Source organism: Hyperolius riggenbachi, chromosome 1 (genome assembly GCF_040937935.1).
Source record: "Hyperolius riggenbachi isolate aHypRig1 chromosome 1, aHypRig1.pri, whole genome shotgun sequence".
Lineage (NCBI taxonomy): Eukaryota > Metazoa > Chordata > Amphibia > Anura > Hyperoliidae > Hyperolius > Hyperolius riggenbachi.
This window is the reverse complement of record NC_090646.1, coordinates 398,152,698-398,167,146: the sequence shown is the minus strand read 5'-3', so window position 1 is coordinate 398,167,146 and position 14,449 is coordinate 398,152,698. Positions and strand designations below refer to the sequence as shown.

Below are 14,449 nucleotides of genomic sequence, written 5' to 3'. Positions count from 1 at the left end.
CCTTTAACATTCAGAGTATATAATTTAACCATTGTCTAATAAGAGGATATTGTCATAATGTGGGTTGGTAACCATTTGAGAGTGAATGCAAGGACCTTGGGGTAGCGTTTGAGAAAAGAGAGAAAACATAGGGTATGCGTATAGCAGAATTAAGAACAATAACATTAACATCATAAGAACCTTTATGAAATAACAATAGCCACTGCATAAGTTGTGGCAACATGCTAGGACAACCAAAAGTGGTTGTGAGAGCACGAACCGCCAAGGTGTGACCGGTCCTCGGGAGGGCCAGGCAGACCTAATGGCTGGTATCCTGAGGTACATGTGGGAGTCCGAGAGTAGCCCCTCAGAGCCCAGAGTCCAGCACTTATTATCTGGTAATATAGATCAGATTATTTTTATACTGGCAGTATAAAATAAAATGTAGTGTATGGAGTCTGATTAGAAGCATATCTTCAGGTTGGTATCATAAAGTTGTCAGCTTTTCTGATGAATAAAGTCAGCTTGGGAGGGCTTCCATTTCCTCTGACCTGTCCGGGTAGGTGAGACTCCGTACAGGGGTTTTAGTCCAGTCGGAGGTATGGCGAAATTTTCGTGGTGGAGATCGGACAGATGGTGAGAGTATATGTTGAGAGGGCACATTCGGAGGTGGGCGGAGGCCCATCTGCTTTAAGAAGAGGGGAGCATCGTCTAGATCAGTAAGTGAATATTGGAGGCCTTGTCTGTTTACTATCAGGCGGAATGGGAAACCCCACTTGTATGGGATCTTTGCGTCAGCCAGAAGTTGTGTAACAGGCTTTAGGGCCCTCCTTTTGGTCAGAGTGATTAGAGATAGATCATTAAAGATAGAGAGTTCATCTCCTTTGAAGGGGACTTTGGAGGTATTGCGGAGGGCACGCATTAGAGCCTCTTTTGCTTCATAATAATGCATTCTAATTATAACGTCCTTAGGACGGCGTACAGTCGCCTGTCTTTCACCCAGGGACCTATGAGCACGGTCCATACGCCAGAGTTCGTCTGGTTGGTCAGGCACAATTGATTTGAATAGCTCGAGGAGATGGGGCATCAGTAGATCTGGAGTAACTGTCATAGCCATGCCTTTGATTCTGATGTTTTGCCTCCTATCCCTATTCTCGCTGTCCTCTTGTGCAACCCTTATGGCTTTTAAGTCATTTTGTATGATTTTCTGTTCATCCTCTATTTCATGCTGTTTAATTGTTAGGGCCTCCATTTTTTCCTCCATAACAGTAGTGCGTTCCCCTAAAGAAGTGATGTCCCCTTTAAGATCCTTAATAGCTGTTAATATTACTTGTTGTAAAGAGTCATGGAGGGATCTATAGTGTTTTTCCAGGGTTACCTCTAGCATGGAGGCCGTCAGCGGGATGTCTCCTGATGCTTGGGGAGATGTGCCAGGCTGCTGCTGCGGCTGTGGGGCCTGTGGTGCGGTGTCAGCGCCAGAGGAGTCAGCGTGGTCGGCGCCATCTTGGGTGGAGGAGGTGCGCACATACCGGTCCATAGCTCCGGTTTGCTGGGCCGTCTTGAGGCTGGATTTGGCTGCCATCTGGGTGGGTGAGTGCTCCGGTTCTGATCTGTGCAGCCGCCGTTCCTTGTATGCTGAAGTGTAGCTGATAGCGGCGGAATCAGTGCGGGGTCGGGCCGGAGCTCTGACTCTAAGCGGCCATCTCGGATCCGCCGCGCATGCGCCTCCTTTGCTACTAATATTCTAGTAATTATCCGTACTACACAACCAAATCATTATATCCTAGTTTTTTTCCGCTTCTGTGTCTCTTTAAGAACAGAGGCTGTTCATTGATGATCCAACATAATGGATCACCAGTGACAACTTATCTTTGACATCAGGAGACATTTGTACACATATTTTTAAGACTATACTGAAATATCATTTTAGGCACCAAAAATCAAGTGTGTATGTAGTTTTATTCTTTAAAGTAAACTTGAAGTTAAACAAATCTGCCATATTTCTATCGGGTTTTAAAAAAATAAATACAAATGCTTGGTTGTTGCGGTGTTAATCTTCTGACTTTGAGTCTTATGCCTGAAACAGGCATTCAGTCACTTAAATTAGAATATATGATTTGCATATTCCGTACAGCCAGCAAACAATTTAACATCCTTTAAAAGAAGCCAAAAAAGGCACCTTCCCTATTAAAGGGATACTTAACCACTTAAGGACTGCAGTCTTAAAACTCCTTAAAGTGAACCTAAAGTCAAGGTAAAAAAAAATGAGATTTACTCACCTGGGGCTTCCCTCAGCCCCCTGCAGCTGATCGGTGCCCTCGCAGCTCTGCTCCGATGGTCCAGGACCCGCCGGCGAACACTTCCGGTTTGGCCGTCACCGGCCGACAGGCATAGGACCGCGAGTGATTCTTTGCGTTCCCAGCCTGTATATCGCCCCCTATGCTGCTATTGCGGCCTTTTCTGAACGGGATCGCCAGAGGCGATCGGAGGGGCTGGGGGGGATGCCGCTGAGCAGCGGCTATCAGCGGCTTCACCTTGTCTCGCTACATGAAAAAAAATAAATAAAAAAAACTGCTTTGCTGGCACCTGGCGGATGTTAATAAACCGCCAGGAGGGTTAAGTCATAGAGACCAGCAGTGATCAGGAAAAAAAATTGGGTAATTGGGTGCCCGCAAGGGGCAGATTAGGGTCTGATCTGATGGGTAGCAGTGACGGGGTGATCGATGGGTGATCAGTGGGTGATTAGAGGGGAGAACAGATGTAAATGCACTGGGGAGGTGATCGGGGGGGTCTGAGGGCGTGGGCGGGTGTTTGGGTGCCCGCAAGGGCAAATTAGGGTCTGATCTGATGGGTAGCAGTGACAGGTGATGACGGGGTGATTGATAGGTGATCAGGGTGTGATTAGAGGGGAGACTAGATGCAAGCAATGCACTGGCGACGTGATCGGGGGGGGGGGGGGTCTGAAGGCGATTGAGGGTGTGGGCGGGTAATTGGGTGCCCGCAAGGGGCAGATTAGGGTCTGATCTGATGGGTAGCAGTGACGGGGTGATTAGAGGGGAGAAGGGGAGAACAGATTTAAACAATGCACTTGGGAGGTGATCTGAGGGCGGGTCTGCGGGTGGTCTGAGGGTGTGGGCAGGTGATCAGGTGCCCGCAAGGGGCAGGTTAGGGTCTGATCTGATGGGTGGCAGTGACAGGTGGGGACAAGGGGTGATTGACAGGTGATTAGTGGGTGATTACAGGGGAGAATAGATGTATACAGTACACGGGGGGGGGGGGTCTGGGGAAGAGCTGAGGGTGTGTGTGTGTGTGTGTGTGGGGGGGTGATCAGGAGCCCCCAGGTGGCAGTTTAGAACCTAATCTAAAATATAGTGTTGACAGATAGTGACAGGAGTTGGTTGATGGGTGATTAGGGGGGTGATTGTGTGCAAACAGTGGTCTGAGGCGGTGATCGGGGGGGGGGGTGGGAGTCTGAGGGGTGCTGTGGGCGATCAGGGGACAGGGGGGGGGCAGGATCAGTGTGTGTGTGTGTGCTTTTGCTAGATGGGCTGCCTCCTAAGCGGCAGATCGGGGGTTAACAACCCACCGGCATTGCTATTTTGCCAGCGGGTTGACGTCGCGTGTAGGCAGAGCCTAAAGCCGGCGGATGTACGCAATCGCCAGCTATTCAGTCTCCAGTTACCACCGCCGATCGGCGTTACGCGGCCCTGGGTGTGCCACTTTGCCGATGCCCATAGGTAGTGGGCGGTCGGCAAGTGGTTAAAGGATACATGAAGTGACGTGACATGATGAGATAGACATGCATATGTACAGTGCCTAGCACACAAATAACTGTTGTGTTCCTTTTTTTTTTTTTTTTTTTCCTCTCTCTGCCTGAAAAAGTTAAATATCAGGTATGCAAGTGGCTGACTCAGTGCTGACTCAGACAGGAAGTGACTACAGTGTGACCCTCACTGATAAGAAATTCCCCTTTTTATCGCTTTCTTGCTCTCAGAAGCCATTTTCTGCTAGGAAAGTGTTTTATCGTTGAAATTTCTTATCAGTGAGGTTCACTTTGTAGTCACTCCCTGTCGGAGTCAGGACTGAGTCAACCACTTACATACCTGATATTTAACTCTTTCAGGGAGAGAAAGAAAAAAGGAACACAGCATAGTTATTTGTGTGCTAGGCACTGTACATACGCATGTCTATCTCATCATGTCACATGTCACTTCGGGTATCTTTTTTAAGTGTACAAAAAAAGCCAGTTTTACTTACCCGGGGCTTCTACCAGCCCCCTGCAGTCGACCTGTGTCTGTGAGGATACTCTACGATCCTCCAGTCCCCTACCGTGGCTCAGTTTTAGTTTTGGCGACTGAGCCTGTTGCTGGCCACTGCACCTGCATGGCCCTGGCTACGCACATCTTCGTTTGCACGCCTGGCGCCGGGAGCGTCCTGTGCAGGCGCAGTAGAAGTTTTTTTGTACGGCATCTGCACAGGACGTTTCACGGTGACCGTGAACAAGGACGTGCATGGCGTAGTGGCCGGCAACAGGCTCAGTTGCCGAAACCGAGCCGGGGCGGAGGACCAGAGGATTGTAGACTACCGGCACTGGCACAGGTTGACTTCAGGGGACTGGTGAAAGCCCCATATAACTAAAACTGGATTTTTTTTGGTACACTTAAGTATCCCTTTAAGGTGACCATACATCACTCAATGTACTACCAGATCTACCATTAGATAGACCCCTTTCTGAGTGAATCTGATCAGACAAGGATCTGTTACCTACCCATACACCGCACACTGATTTCCTATAGATTATAGCATGAAATCCATTGGAAATCGTCTTGCTTTGGCCCTCAATGCGTATATGTATCCCCACATAATCCACACGCATACACTTGGGTGGGGGGGGGGTCTGTCGGTTGTCAGGATATCTAATGCCGGTACTGGAGCGCACCCGATCAAGCCTTCAGTTCCTCTTTAACCACTTCGGGACCAGCACCCTCTGCCCCCTTAAGACCAGAGGGTGCTGGTCCAGTAAACCGCCGCTTCCCGACGAATCGCCGCAATAATCCGTCGCTCCTGCCTGGCACGTCGCTCTGTCCCCGCCGCAGGCTGCTCTCTCTGCCGTCGGTATGACGGCAGATCGCTGTGCGCCGGTCAAGAGCCGCTTTCATTGGCTCTTGACCCTGTCACTCCATGTAAGCCAATGGGAACGGCTTACATGAATGACAGGGCCAGGAGCCAATGAAAACTGCTCCTGCCCGGCTCGCAGTGCTCTGCTGTCATAGAGGCGGCAGGGCAGCACATTCGGGCGGAGATCGAGCGGCGGGGACGGGCTGGGGCGCGCGGTGAATGGGACGTAGAGTTTACGTCTGGTCAGAACTGCAGCGCCCCCTGCCTGCCGTAGATTTATACTGCGGCGGTCCGCAGGTAGTTAATATGATCCTTGTTAAGACTAAGAAGAAAGCCTAACACTGTGAGGCAGTCAAGCTGTGGTTTTATGCTGACAGAAGGAGAGCGCAGGATAATGAACCTTTAGGCTTGGTTCACACTAAGGCCCGGCTTGCAAACAGCCAGCCGGAGCGAGTAGTGCAAGATCCGCTTTAGTACTCCGTTAAGGACCAGAATGTTTGCGCTTCCACTATAGGCTTTTATGGGAAACTCTTCAGCTTATCTGGAAAAGTGCTGCAAGTTAGGACTTTGTGCTTTTGGCTGCATCATAACCAACATTTGTAAACGGATGCTATTAATAATTTGGGATCTGTTAGTTTTTGTGATCTGTAAAAAAAAGACGGACAAAAAGTTTTTTGGGTTTTTTTGGGGCTCTAGTGTGAACCAAGCCTTGTTCTGCATTCTTCAGTCACTGGTCTGAGGCAGGTCTTGACTCCATATGAAGTCTTTAACTATAGTAAAGAGTAGTGAGGCCACCAGTATTATCGTGCTATTTATGATGGCTACAGGAGTGGCTGAATGGAGTTTAACATTTTTGGTGGATAATGGTAGTCCACAAATGTGTACTTCAACTTTTTTTCTTTTCTTTTCATCGCTCTGATTTAATCTACATTAATAGCTCCTTATTTATTATTTTTTTTAACAGGGTACGAAAGAAGGCAGTGGAACGACGTAAAGAGTTGTTGATTGACAGAGCATGCAGACTGGAGACATTTACTTACGAGATGGTGAGTTGAAATTTATTAAATGCACTAGCTGATGGCCTGGCGTTGCCCGGGTATGTATTTGGCTGGTGTTGGCTCTGCCCACGTTTTCTAACCCTAATGGTGGCCATACATGGTACAATTTTTTCATCCAATCTTACCATTTCTATGTAGTATAAGGGTAAATTAAATGAATATACTGAAAGGATAAATTAGGCAGTCCCCTTATATTACATAGAAATGGTAAGATTGGATGAAAAAATGGTACCATGTATGGCCACCATAACACACAATTACTCACTCAATGACCTAGTTTGTTAGATTTGCGGTCTTTGGAATCAGTAATTTGCATTGAAATGAAACAAATCTGATTGGCTGTTTGTGGCTCCACCCCCTTTTCTGAATTTGAACCCCAGTCACCCAATGACCAATTGTACCATGTTTGAGGCTTGTGCCATTAACCGTGCAAGAATGGCAGCAATTAAATATTCCCCTTGAAAATCAATAGGTGAATTTGCATTGGCTTTTGTAGGCTCCACCCACTTTGAGTATTAATCCCAGTCACCCAGTGACCAACTGTGCAAAGTTTGAGAACCCTACCATTAACAGTGTAAGAATGGCTGCAGTTTACATTTTCCCAGTGAAATTTGTATTTATCTCCGCCCACTTTTTGGTTATGGGGATAAAATGTATCCTATATGTTATTCCAGGTAATGTACTATGTGTGTGCCAAATTTCATTCAAATCCGTTCAGCCATTTTTGCGTGATCGAGTAACAAACATCCAAACTTTTACATTTATAATATTAGTCAGATTCTTCTTGTGATGTTTTCAGTTAATTCAAAGAGTTAAAAAAATAAATAAATAATACTGGTAACTAGTGCTTTTATAAAGAGAGAATATTCATGCCTACACTTACCGGCATATCAAGCAGGGGCAAACCCAGGATTTTCAAGGGGGTGGATTCCTGAAAGGTCTCAGTCAGCCACGCACAATACAGTATAATAATTTGGTAGGGCATCATGCTGGGTACACAATTTCCCGTCCAACTGACAGGATCTGACCATTATTTCCTAAATGTCCAATCTGCTCCCAACCGACAACGGGTTTGATCAAAAGCAGTTTGGATACAGATAATAATGACAGCCAACATTGATAATGAAGGTTAAAGTGAAGCTTTCACACCGCAGGGCACAGGGCTGTGCTCATACCTGTCAAGTTCCTCAGAGCTGCTCCATGCTCTGTACACATGCTGCTCCATGCTCTGTATACACGCTGCTGCTCCATGCTCTGTACACACGCTGCTGCTCCATGCTCTGTACACACGCTGCTGCTCCATGCTCTGCACACACGCTGCTGCTCCATGCTCTGCACACACGCTGCTGCTCCATGCTCTGTACACACGCTGCTGCTCCATGCTCTGTACACACGCTGCTGCTCCATGCTCTGTACACACGCTGCTGCTCCATGCTCTGTACACACGCTGCTGCTTCATGCTCTGTACACACGCTGCTGCTTCATGCTCTGTACACACGCTGCTGCTCCATGCTCTGTACACACGCTGCTGCTCCATGCTCTGTACACACGCTGCTGCTCCATGCTCTGTACACACGCTGCTGCTCCATGCTCTGTACACACGCTGCTGCTCCATGCTCTGTACACACGCTGCTGCTCCATGCTCTGTACACACGCTGTTGCTGCTGCTCCATGCTCTGTACACACGCTGTTGCTGCTGCTCCATGCTCTGTACACACGCTGTTGCTGCTGCTCCATGCTCTGTACACACCCTGCTGCTGCTCCATGCTCTGTACACGCGCTGCTGCTGCTCCATGCTCTGTACACGCGCTGCTGCTGCTCCATGCTCTGTACACGCGCTGCTGCTGCTCCATGCTCTGTACACTCGCTGCTGCTGCTCCATGCTCTGTACACGCGCTGCTGCTGCTCCATGCTCTGTACACGCGCTGCTGCTGCTCCATGCTCTGTACACGCGCTGCTGCTGCTGCTCCATGCTCTGTACACGCGCTGCTGCTGCTGCTCCATGCTCTGTACACACGCTGTTGCTGCTGCTCCATGCTCTGTACACACGCTGTTGCTGCTGCTCCATGCTCTGTACACACCCTGCTGCTGCTGCTCCATGCTCTGTACACGCCCTGCTGCTGCTGCTCCATGCTCTGTACACGCCCTGCTGCTGCTGCTGCTCCATGCTCTGTACACGCCCTGCTGCTGCTGCTGCTCCATGCTCTGTACACGCCCTGCTGCTGCTGCTGCTCCATGCTCTGTACACGCCCTGCTGCTGCTGCTGCTCCATGCTCTGTACAAGCCCTGCTGCTGCTGCTGCTCCATGCTCTGTACACGCCCTGCTGCTGCTGCTGCTCCATGCTCTGTACACGCGCTGCTGCTGCTGCTCCATGCTCTGTACACGCGCTGCTGCTGCTGCTCCATGCTCTGTACACGCGCTGCTGCTCCATGCTCTGCACACACGCTGCTGCTCCATGCTCTGCACACACGCTGCTGCTCCATGCTCTGTACACACGCTGCTGCTCCATGCTCTGTACACACGCTGCTGCTCCATGCTCTGTACACACGCTGCTGCTCCATGCTCTGTACACACGCTGCTGCTCCATGCTCTGCACACACGCTGCTGCTCCATGCTTTGCACACACGCTGCTGCTCCATGCTCTGTACACACGCTGCTGCTCCATGCTCTGTACACACGCTGCTGCTCCATGCTCTGTACACACGCTGCTGCTCCATGCTCTGTACACACGCTGCTGCTCCATGCTCTGTACACACGCTGCTGCTCCATGCTCTGTACACACGCTGCTGCTCCATGCTCTGTACACACGCTGCTGCTCCATGCTCTGTACACACGCTGCTGCTCCATGCTCTGTACACACGCTGCTGCTCCATGCTCTGTACACACGCTGCTGCTGCTGCTCCATGCTCTGTACACACGCTGTTGCTGCTGCTCCATGCTCTGTACACACGCTGTTGCTGCTGCTCCATGCTCTGTACACACCCTGCTGCTGCTCCATGCTCTGTACACGCGCTGCTGCTGCTCCATGCTCTGTACACGCGCTGCTGCTGCTCCATGCTCTGTACACGCGCTGCTGCTGCTCCATGCTCTGTACACTCGCTGCTGCTGCTCCATGCTCTGTACACGCGCTGCTGCTGCTCCATGCTCTGTACACGCGCTGCTGCTGCTCCATGCTCTGTACACGTGCTGCTGCTCCATGCTCTGTACACGCGCTGCTGCTGCTGCTCCATGCTCTGTACACACGCTGTTGCTGCTGCTCCATGCTCTGTACACACGCTGTTGCTGCTGCTCCATGCTCTGTACACACCCTGCTGCTGCTGCTCCATGCTCTGTACACGCCCTGCTGCTGCTGCTCCATGCTCTGTACACGCCCTGCTGCTGCTGCTGCTCCATGCTCTGTACACGCCCTGCTGCTGCTGCTGCTCCATGCTCTGTACACGCCCTGCTGCTGCTGCTGCTCCATGCTCTGTACACGCCCTGCTGCTGCTGCTGCTCCATGCTCTGTACAAGCCCTGCTGCTGCTGCTGCTCCATGCTCTGTACACGCCCTGCTGCTGCTGCTGCTCCATGCTCTGTACACGCGCTGCTGCTGCTGCTCCATGCTCTGTACACGCGCTGCTGCTGCTGCTCCATGCTCTGTACACGCGCTGCTGCTGCTGCTCCATGCTCTGTACACGCGCTGCTGCTGCTGCTCCATGCTCTGTACACGCGCTGCTGCTGCTCCATGCTCTGTACACGCGCTGCTGCTGCTCCATGCTCTGTACACGCGCTGCTGCTGCTCCATGCTCTGTACACGCGCTGCTGCTGCTCCATGCTCTGTACACGCGCTGCTGCTGCTCCATGCTCTGTACACGCGCTGCTGCTGCTGCTCCATGCTCTGTACACGCGCTGCTGCTGCTCCATGCTCTGTACACGCGCTGCTGCTGCTCCATGCTCTGTACACGCGCTGCTGCTGCTCCATGCTCTGTACACGCGCTGCTGCTGCTCCATGCTCTGTACACGCGCTGCTGCTGCTCCATGCTCTGTACACGCGCTGCTGCTGCTCCATGCTCTGTACACGCGCTGCTGCTGCTCCATGCTCTGTACACGCGCTGCTGCTGCTCCATGCTCTGTACACGCGCTGCTGCTGCTCCATGCTCTGTACACGCGCTGCTGCTGCTCCATGCTCTGTACACGCGCTGCTGCTGCTCCCAAAGTCAACTGTAGAAGGGATAGTAAGGGAGCAGTGCTGTGAGCTGCAGGATGCCTGCAGATATTTTGGTGTCTCAACTTGTGCATGTCCCCAGACACTGCACCGGCCCTGGTCTTGAGGGGGGATTCTGGGCAGCTGTAATCCCCCCTGCGTTTGCCTATCTCAAGGTTTGCCTTTTGCCTTCTACTATGCTAAAGATAGAGAATACATTATTACACACATCAAGAGAAAGGCTAACGTAGAGTGATTACACAGAATGGCCTCAATTCACTACGCTTTATCACACGTTTGATAACTTACCTCATGGGTAAAATATGATTTTGAATTTACTAAGGAGTTATAGATGTATTGAACGTTGTATCGATAGAACATTCGATAAATATATAACACCTTAGTTATTTCAAAATTAGATTTTACCCATGAGGTAATTGATCAAACGTTTGATAAAGTGTTTGATAAAGCTTAGTGAATTGAGGCCAATGTGTAAGAGGAACTGCGGCCTAGTTGCAGGTACTACTGCAGTTTGCATTGTTCTGCTCCATACAGTGGCTTGCAAAAGTATTCGGCCCCCTTGAAGTTTTCCACATTTTGTCACATTACTGCCACAAATATGAATCAATTGTATTGGAATTCCACGTGAAAGACCAATACAAAGTAGTGTACACGTGAGAAGTGGAACAAAAATCATACATGATTTCAAACATTTGTTTAAAATAACTGCAAAATGGGGTGTGCGTAATTATTCAGCCCCCTTTAGTCTGAGTGCAGTCAGTTGCCCATTGACATTGCCTGATGAGTGCTAATGACTAAATAGAGTGCACCTGTGTGTAATCTAATGTCATTACAAATACAGCTGCTCTGTGATGGCCTCAGAGGTTATCTAATAGAATATTGGGAGCAACAACACCATGAAGTCCAAAGAACACACCAGACAGGTCAGGGATAAAGTTATTGAGAAATTTAAAGCAGGCTTAGGCTACAAAAAGATTTCCAAAGCCTTGAACATCTCACGGAGCACTGTTCAAGCGATCATTCAAAAATGGAAGGAGTATGGCACAACTGTAAACCTACCAAGACAAGGCCGTACACCTAAACTCACAGGCCGAACAAGGAGAGCGCTGATCAGAAATGCAGCCAAGAGGCCCATGGTGACTCTGGACGAGCTGCAGAGATCTACAGCTCAGGTGGGGGAATCTGTCCATAGGACAACTATTAGTCGTGCACTGCACAAAGTTGGCCTTTATGAAAGAGTGGCAAGAAGAAAGCCATTGTTAACAGAAAAGCAAAAGAAGTCCCGTTTGCAGTTTGCCACATGCCATGTGGGGGACACAGCAAACATGTGGAAGAAGGTGCTCTGCTCAGATGAGACCAAAATTGAACTTTTTGGCCAAAATGCAAAACGCTATGTGTGGCGGAAAACTAACCCTGCACGTCAGTCTGAACACACCATCCCCACTGTCAAATATGGTGGTGGCAGCATCATGATCTGGGGTTGCTTCTCTTCAGCAGGGACAGGGAAGCTGGTCAGAGTTGATGGAAAGATGGCAACCTTGGAAGAAAACCTCTTGGAGTCTGCAAAAAACTTGAGACTGGGGCGGAGGTTCACCTTCCAGCAGGACAACGACCCTAAACATAAAGCCAAGGCAACAACGGAATGGTTTACAACAAAACATATCCATGTGTTAGAATGGCCCAGTCAAAGTCCAGATCTAATTCCAATTGAAAATCTGTGGCAAGATCTGAAAACTGCTGTTCACAAACGCTGTCCATCTAATCTGACTGAGCTGGAGCTGTTTTGCAAAGAAGAATGGGCAAGGATTTCAGTCTCTAGATGTGCAAAGCTGGTAGAGACATACCCTAAAAGACTGGCAGCTGTAATTGCAGCAAAAGGTGGCTCTACAAAGTATTGACTCAGGGAGCTGAATAATTACGCACACCCCACTTTGCAGTTATTGATTTGTAAAAAAAAATTTGGAATCGTGTATGATTTTCGTTGCACTTCTCACATGTACACCACTTTGTATTGGTCTTTCACGTGGAATTCCAATAAAATTGATTCATGTTTGTGGCAGTAATGTGACAAAATGTGGAAAACTTCAAGGGGGTCGAATACTTTTGCAAACCACTGTAAGTTTCTCCTGTTAACCCAGGCAGCTTCACAATGTGAGGTTTTATGCTTCTCTGTGCTAAGCTACATAGACACGCTAGATTGTCGTCGTAGCCACACTAATGATTCTGAAGAAAAATGTGACAAGTGAACGACGACGTCTGGCAACGTGGCACATTTACCGTGACCCTGAAGTGACAAAAATTGCCCCCATGGGTTACTTACTTCGGTAGTGGGAAGCCTCTGGAACCTAAAGAGGGTTCCCCATCCTCTCATTCAGCTCCGTTCCAGCAGTTGGACCCCAGAAATTTCAGCGACAATGGCTTGTTTATGCTGCGCAGTAGAGCGGACCCGATCGGGCTAAACCATTTCCCCCAGAGTCGAGCAGTATGATGAGTGCGCACAGCGCTGCTATTATTGTTATTGGTGGTTGGGTGGTGCCAGCCCTGGATCAGTCTGGCTGAGGAGGCTTCCTCCTTCCAAGGTAAGTATCGGTGCTAGTTCACGCACGTTCCAGCGGTGGCCTCTGGAGGATCCAGAGGCTTCCTTCTACTGAGGTAAGTATCTGACTTTTTTATATCTAACAGACAGAGCTGTGCTATGTAACTAGCTAAATAAACAGGCTGCTAATTAGTGACTTTACTTAGCCCATTTAATTATTTAGCTAGTTACATAGCATGGCTCTGTCTGTAGCGTGTGAGCTGGTAGTGTTATGAATCAGCGAGTGTCAGCAGCAGTTAAAGGGTACCTAAACTGAGAAGGATATGGATATTTCCTTTTAAAATAATACCAGTTGCCTGACTCTCCTGCTGATCCTATGTCTCTAATATATTCAACCACAGCCCTTAAACAAGCATGCAGATCAGGTGCTCTGACTGAAGTCAGACTGGATTAGCTGCATGCTTGTTTAAGGTATGTGATTCAGCCACTATTGCAGCCAAAGAGATCAGCAGGACTGCCAGGCAACTGGTATTGTTTAAAAGGAGACCTCCATATCCCTCTCAGTTTAGGTTCCCTTTAAGCAGAGAGCTAGTCCATTGGATTCTTATCACCAATGATGCAGTTCAGATGTGCAGGGAAATAGAAATGTGTGTTAAACTTTTTTTTAAAACAAACTCTATGGTGAAAGTTATGCTGTCCATATTAAATGAATGATGTGGGGATAATGGAACAGCAACAATGCAACATCGCCATAGTGCCCCTTTAACCTGCTGGGCGGTCTGGACGAGCTCAGCTCGTCCAGTACCGCCGGAGCCTGCCGCTCAGGCCCTGCTGGGCCGATTTGGCTCAAATAAAAAGCAGCACATGCAGCTGGCACTTTGCCAGCCGCGTGTGCTGCCTGATCGCCGCTGCAGTGCGGCGACCTGCCGCATGCAGCGGCGAAAGTGGGTCCCCCCAGCCGCCTGAGCGCAGCGTAGCCGGAACAAAAAGTTCCGGCCAGCACTAAGGTCTGGATCGGAGGCGGCTGACGTCCATGACGTCACTCCGCTCGTCGCCATGGCGACGAGGTAAGCGAAACACGGAAGGCCACTCATTGCGGCCTTCCGTGTTACTTCTGGCCGCCGGAGGCGATCGGAAGAACGCCTCCGGAGCGCCCTCTAGTGGGCTTTCATGCAGCCAACTTTCAGTTGGCTGCATGAAATAGTTTTTTTTTTATTAAAAAAAAACCCTCCCGCAGCCTCCCTGGCGATCTTAATAGAACGCCAGGCAGGTTAAAGGACACCCGAGGTGAAAATAAACTGATAAGGTAAACAATTGCATCTATCCACCTTCTCCTAGAAATTACTTTTAATTTTTTTTTTAGATATCTCACAGTTGTATTTTATATTTAAATCTACTTTTTACTTGTTTCATTGTTTCTGCTAAATGACACATTCATTGAAGAATGCCAGAGCTAAAGTCTTTTAAAATCATTTTCGTTGTTGTGTTTTTATTTCATTTAACCCTTTGTGGAAATGGACCATGCGGGCTGGTATAGCTCAGGGTGCGAAGCCC

At 49.3% G+C, this 14,449-nt stretch overlaps 1 protein-coding gene across 2 annotated transcripts in view; it reads left to right on the top strand.

Annotated features, from left to right (window-relative positions):
• Positions 1-14,449, top strand: part of SNAPC3 (small nuclear RNA activating complex polypeptide 3) — a 119,720-nt gene that overhangs the window by 73,139 nt on the left and 32,132 nt on the right. For both annotated transcript variants that reach the window (XM_068234863.1, XM_068234854.1), the window contains exon 3: positions 6,062-6,143. In XM_068234863.1, the coding sequence (XP_068090964.1) occupies positions 6,062-6,143 (82 nt within the window). The remainder of the gene's footprint in view (positions 1-6,061; positions 6,144-14,449) is intronic.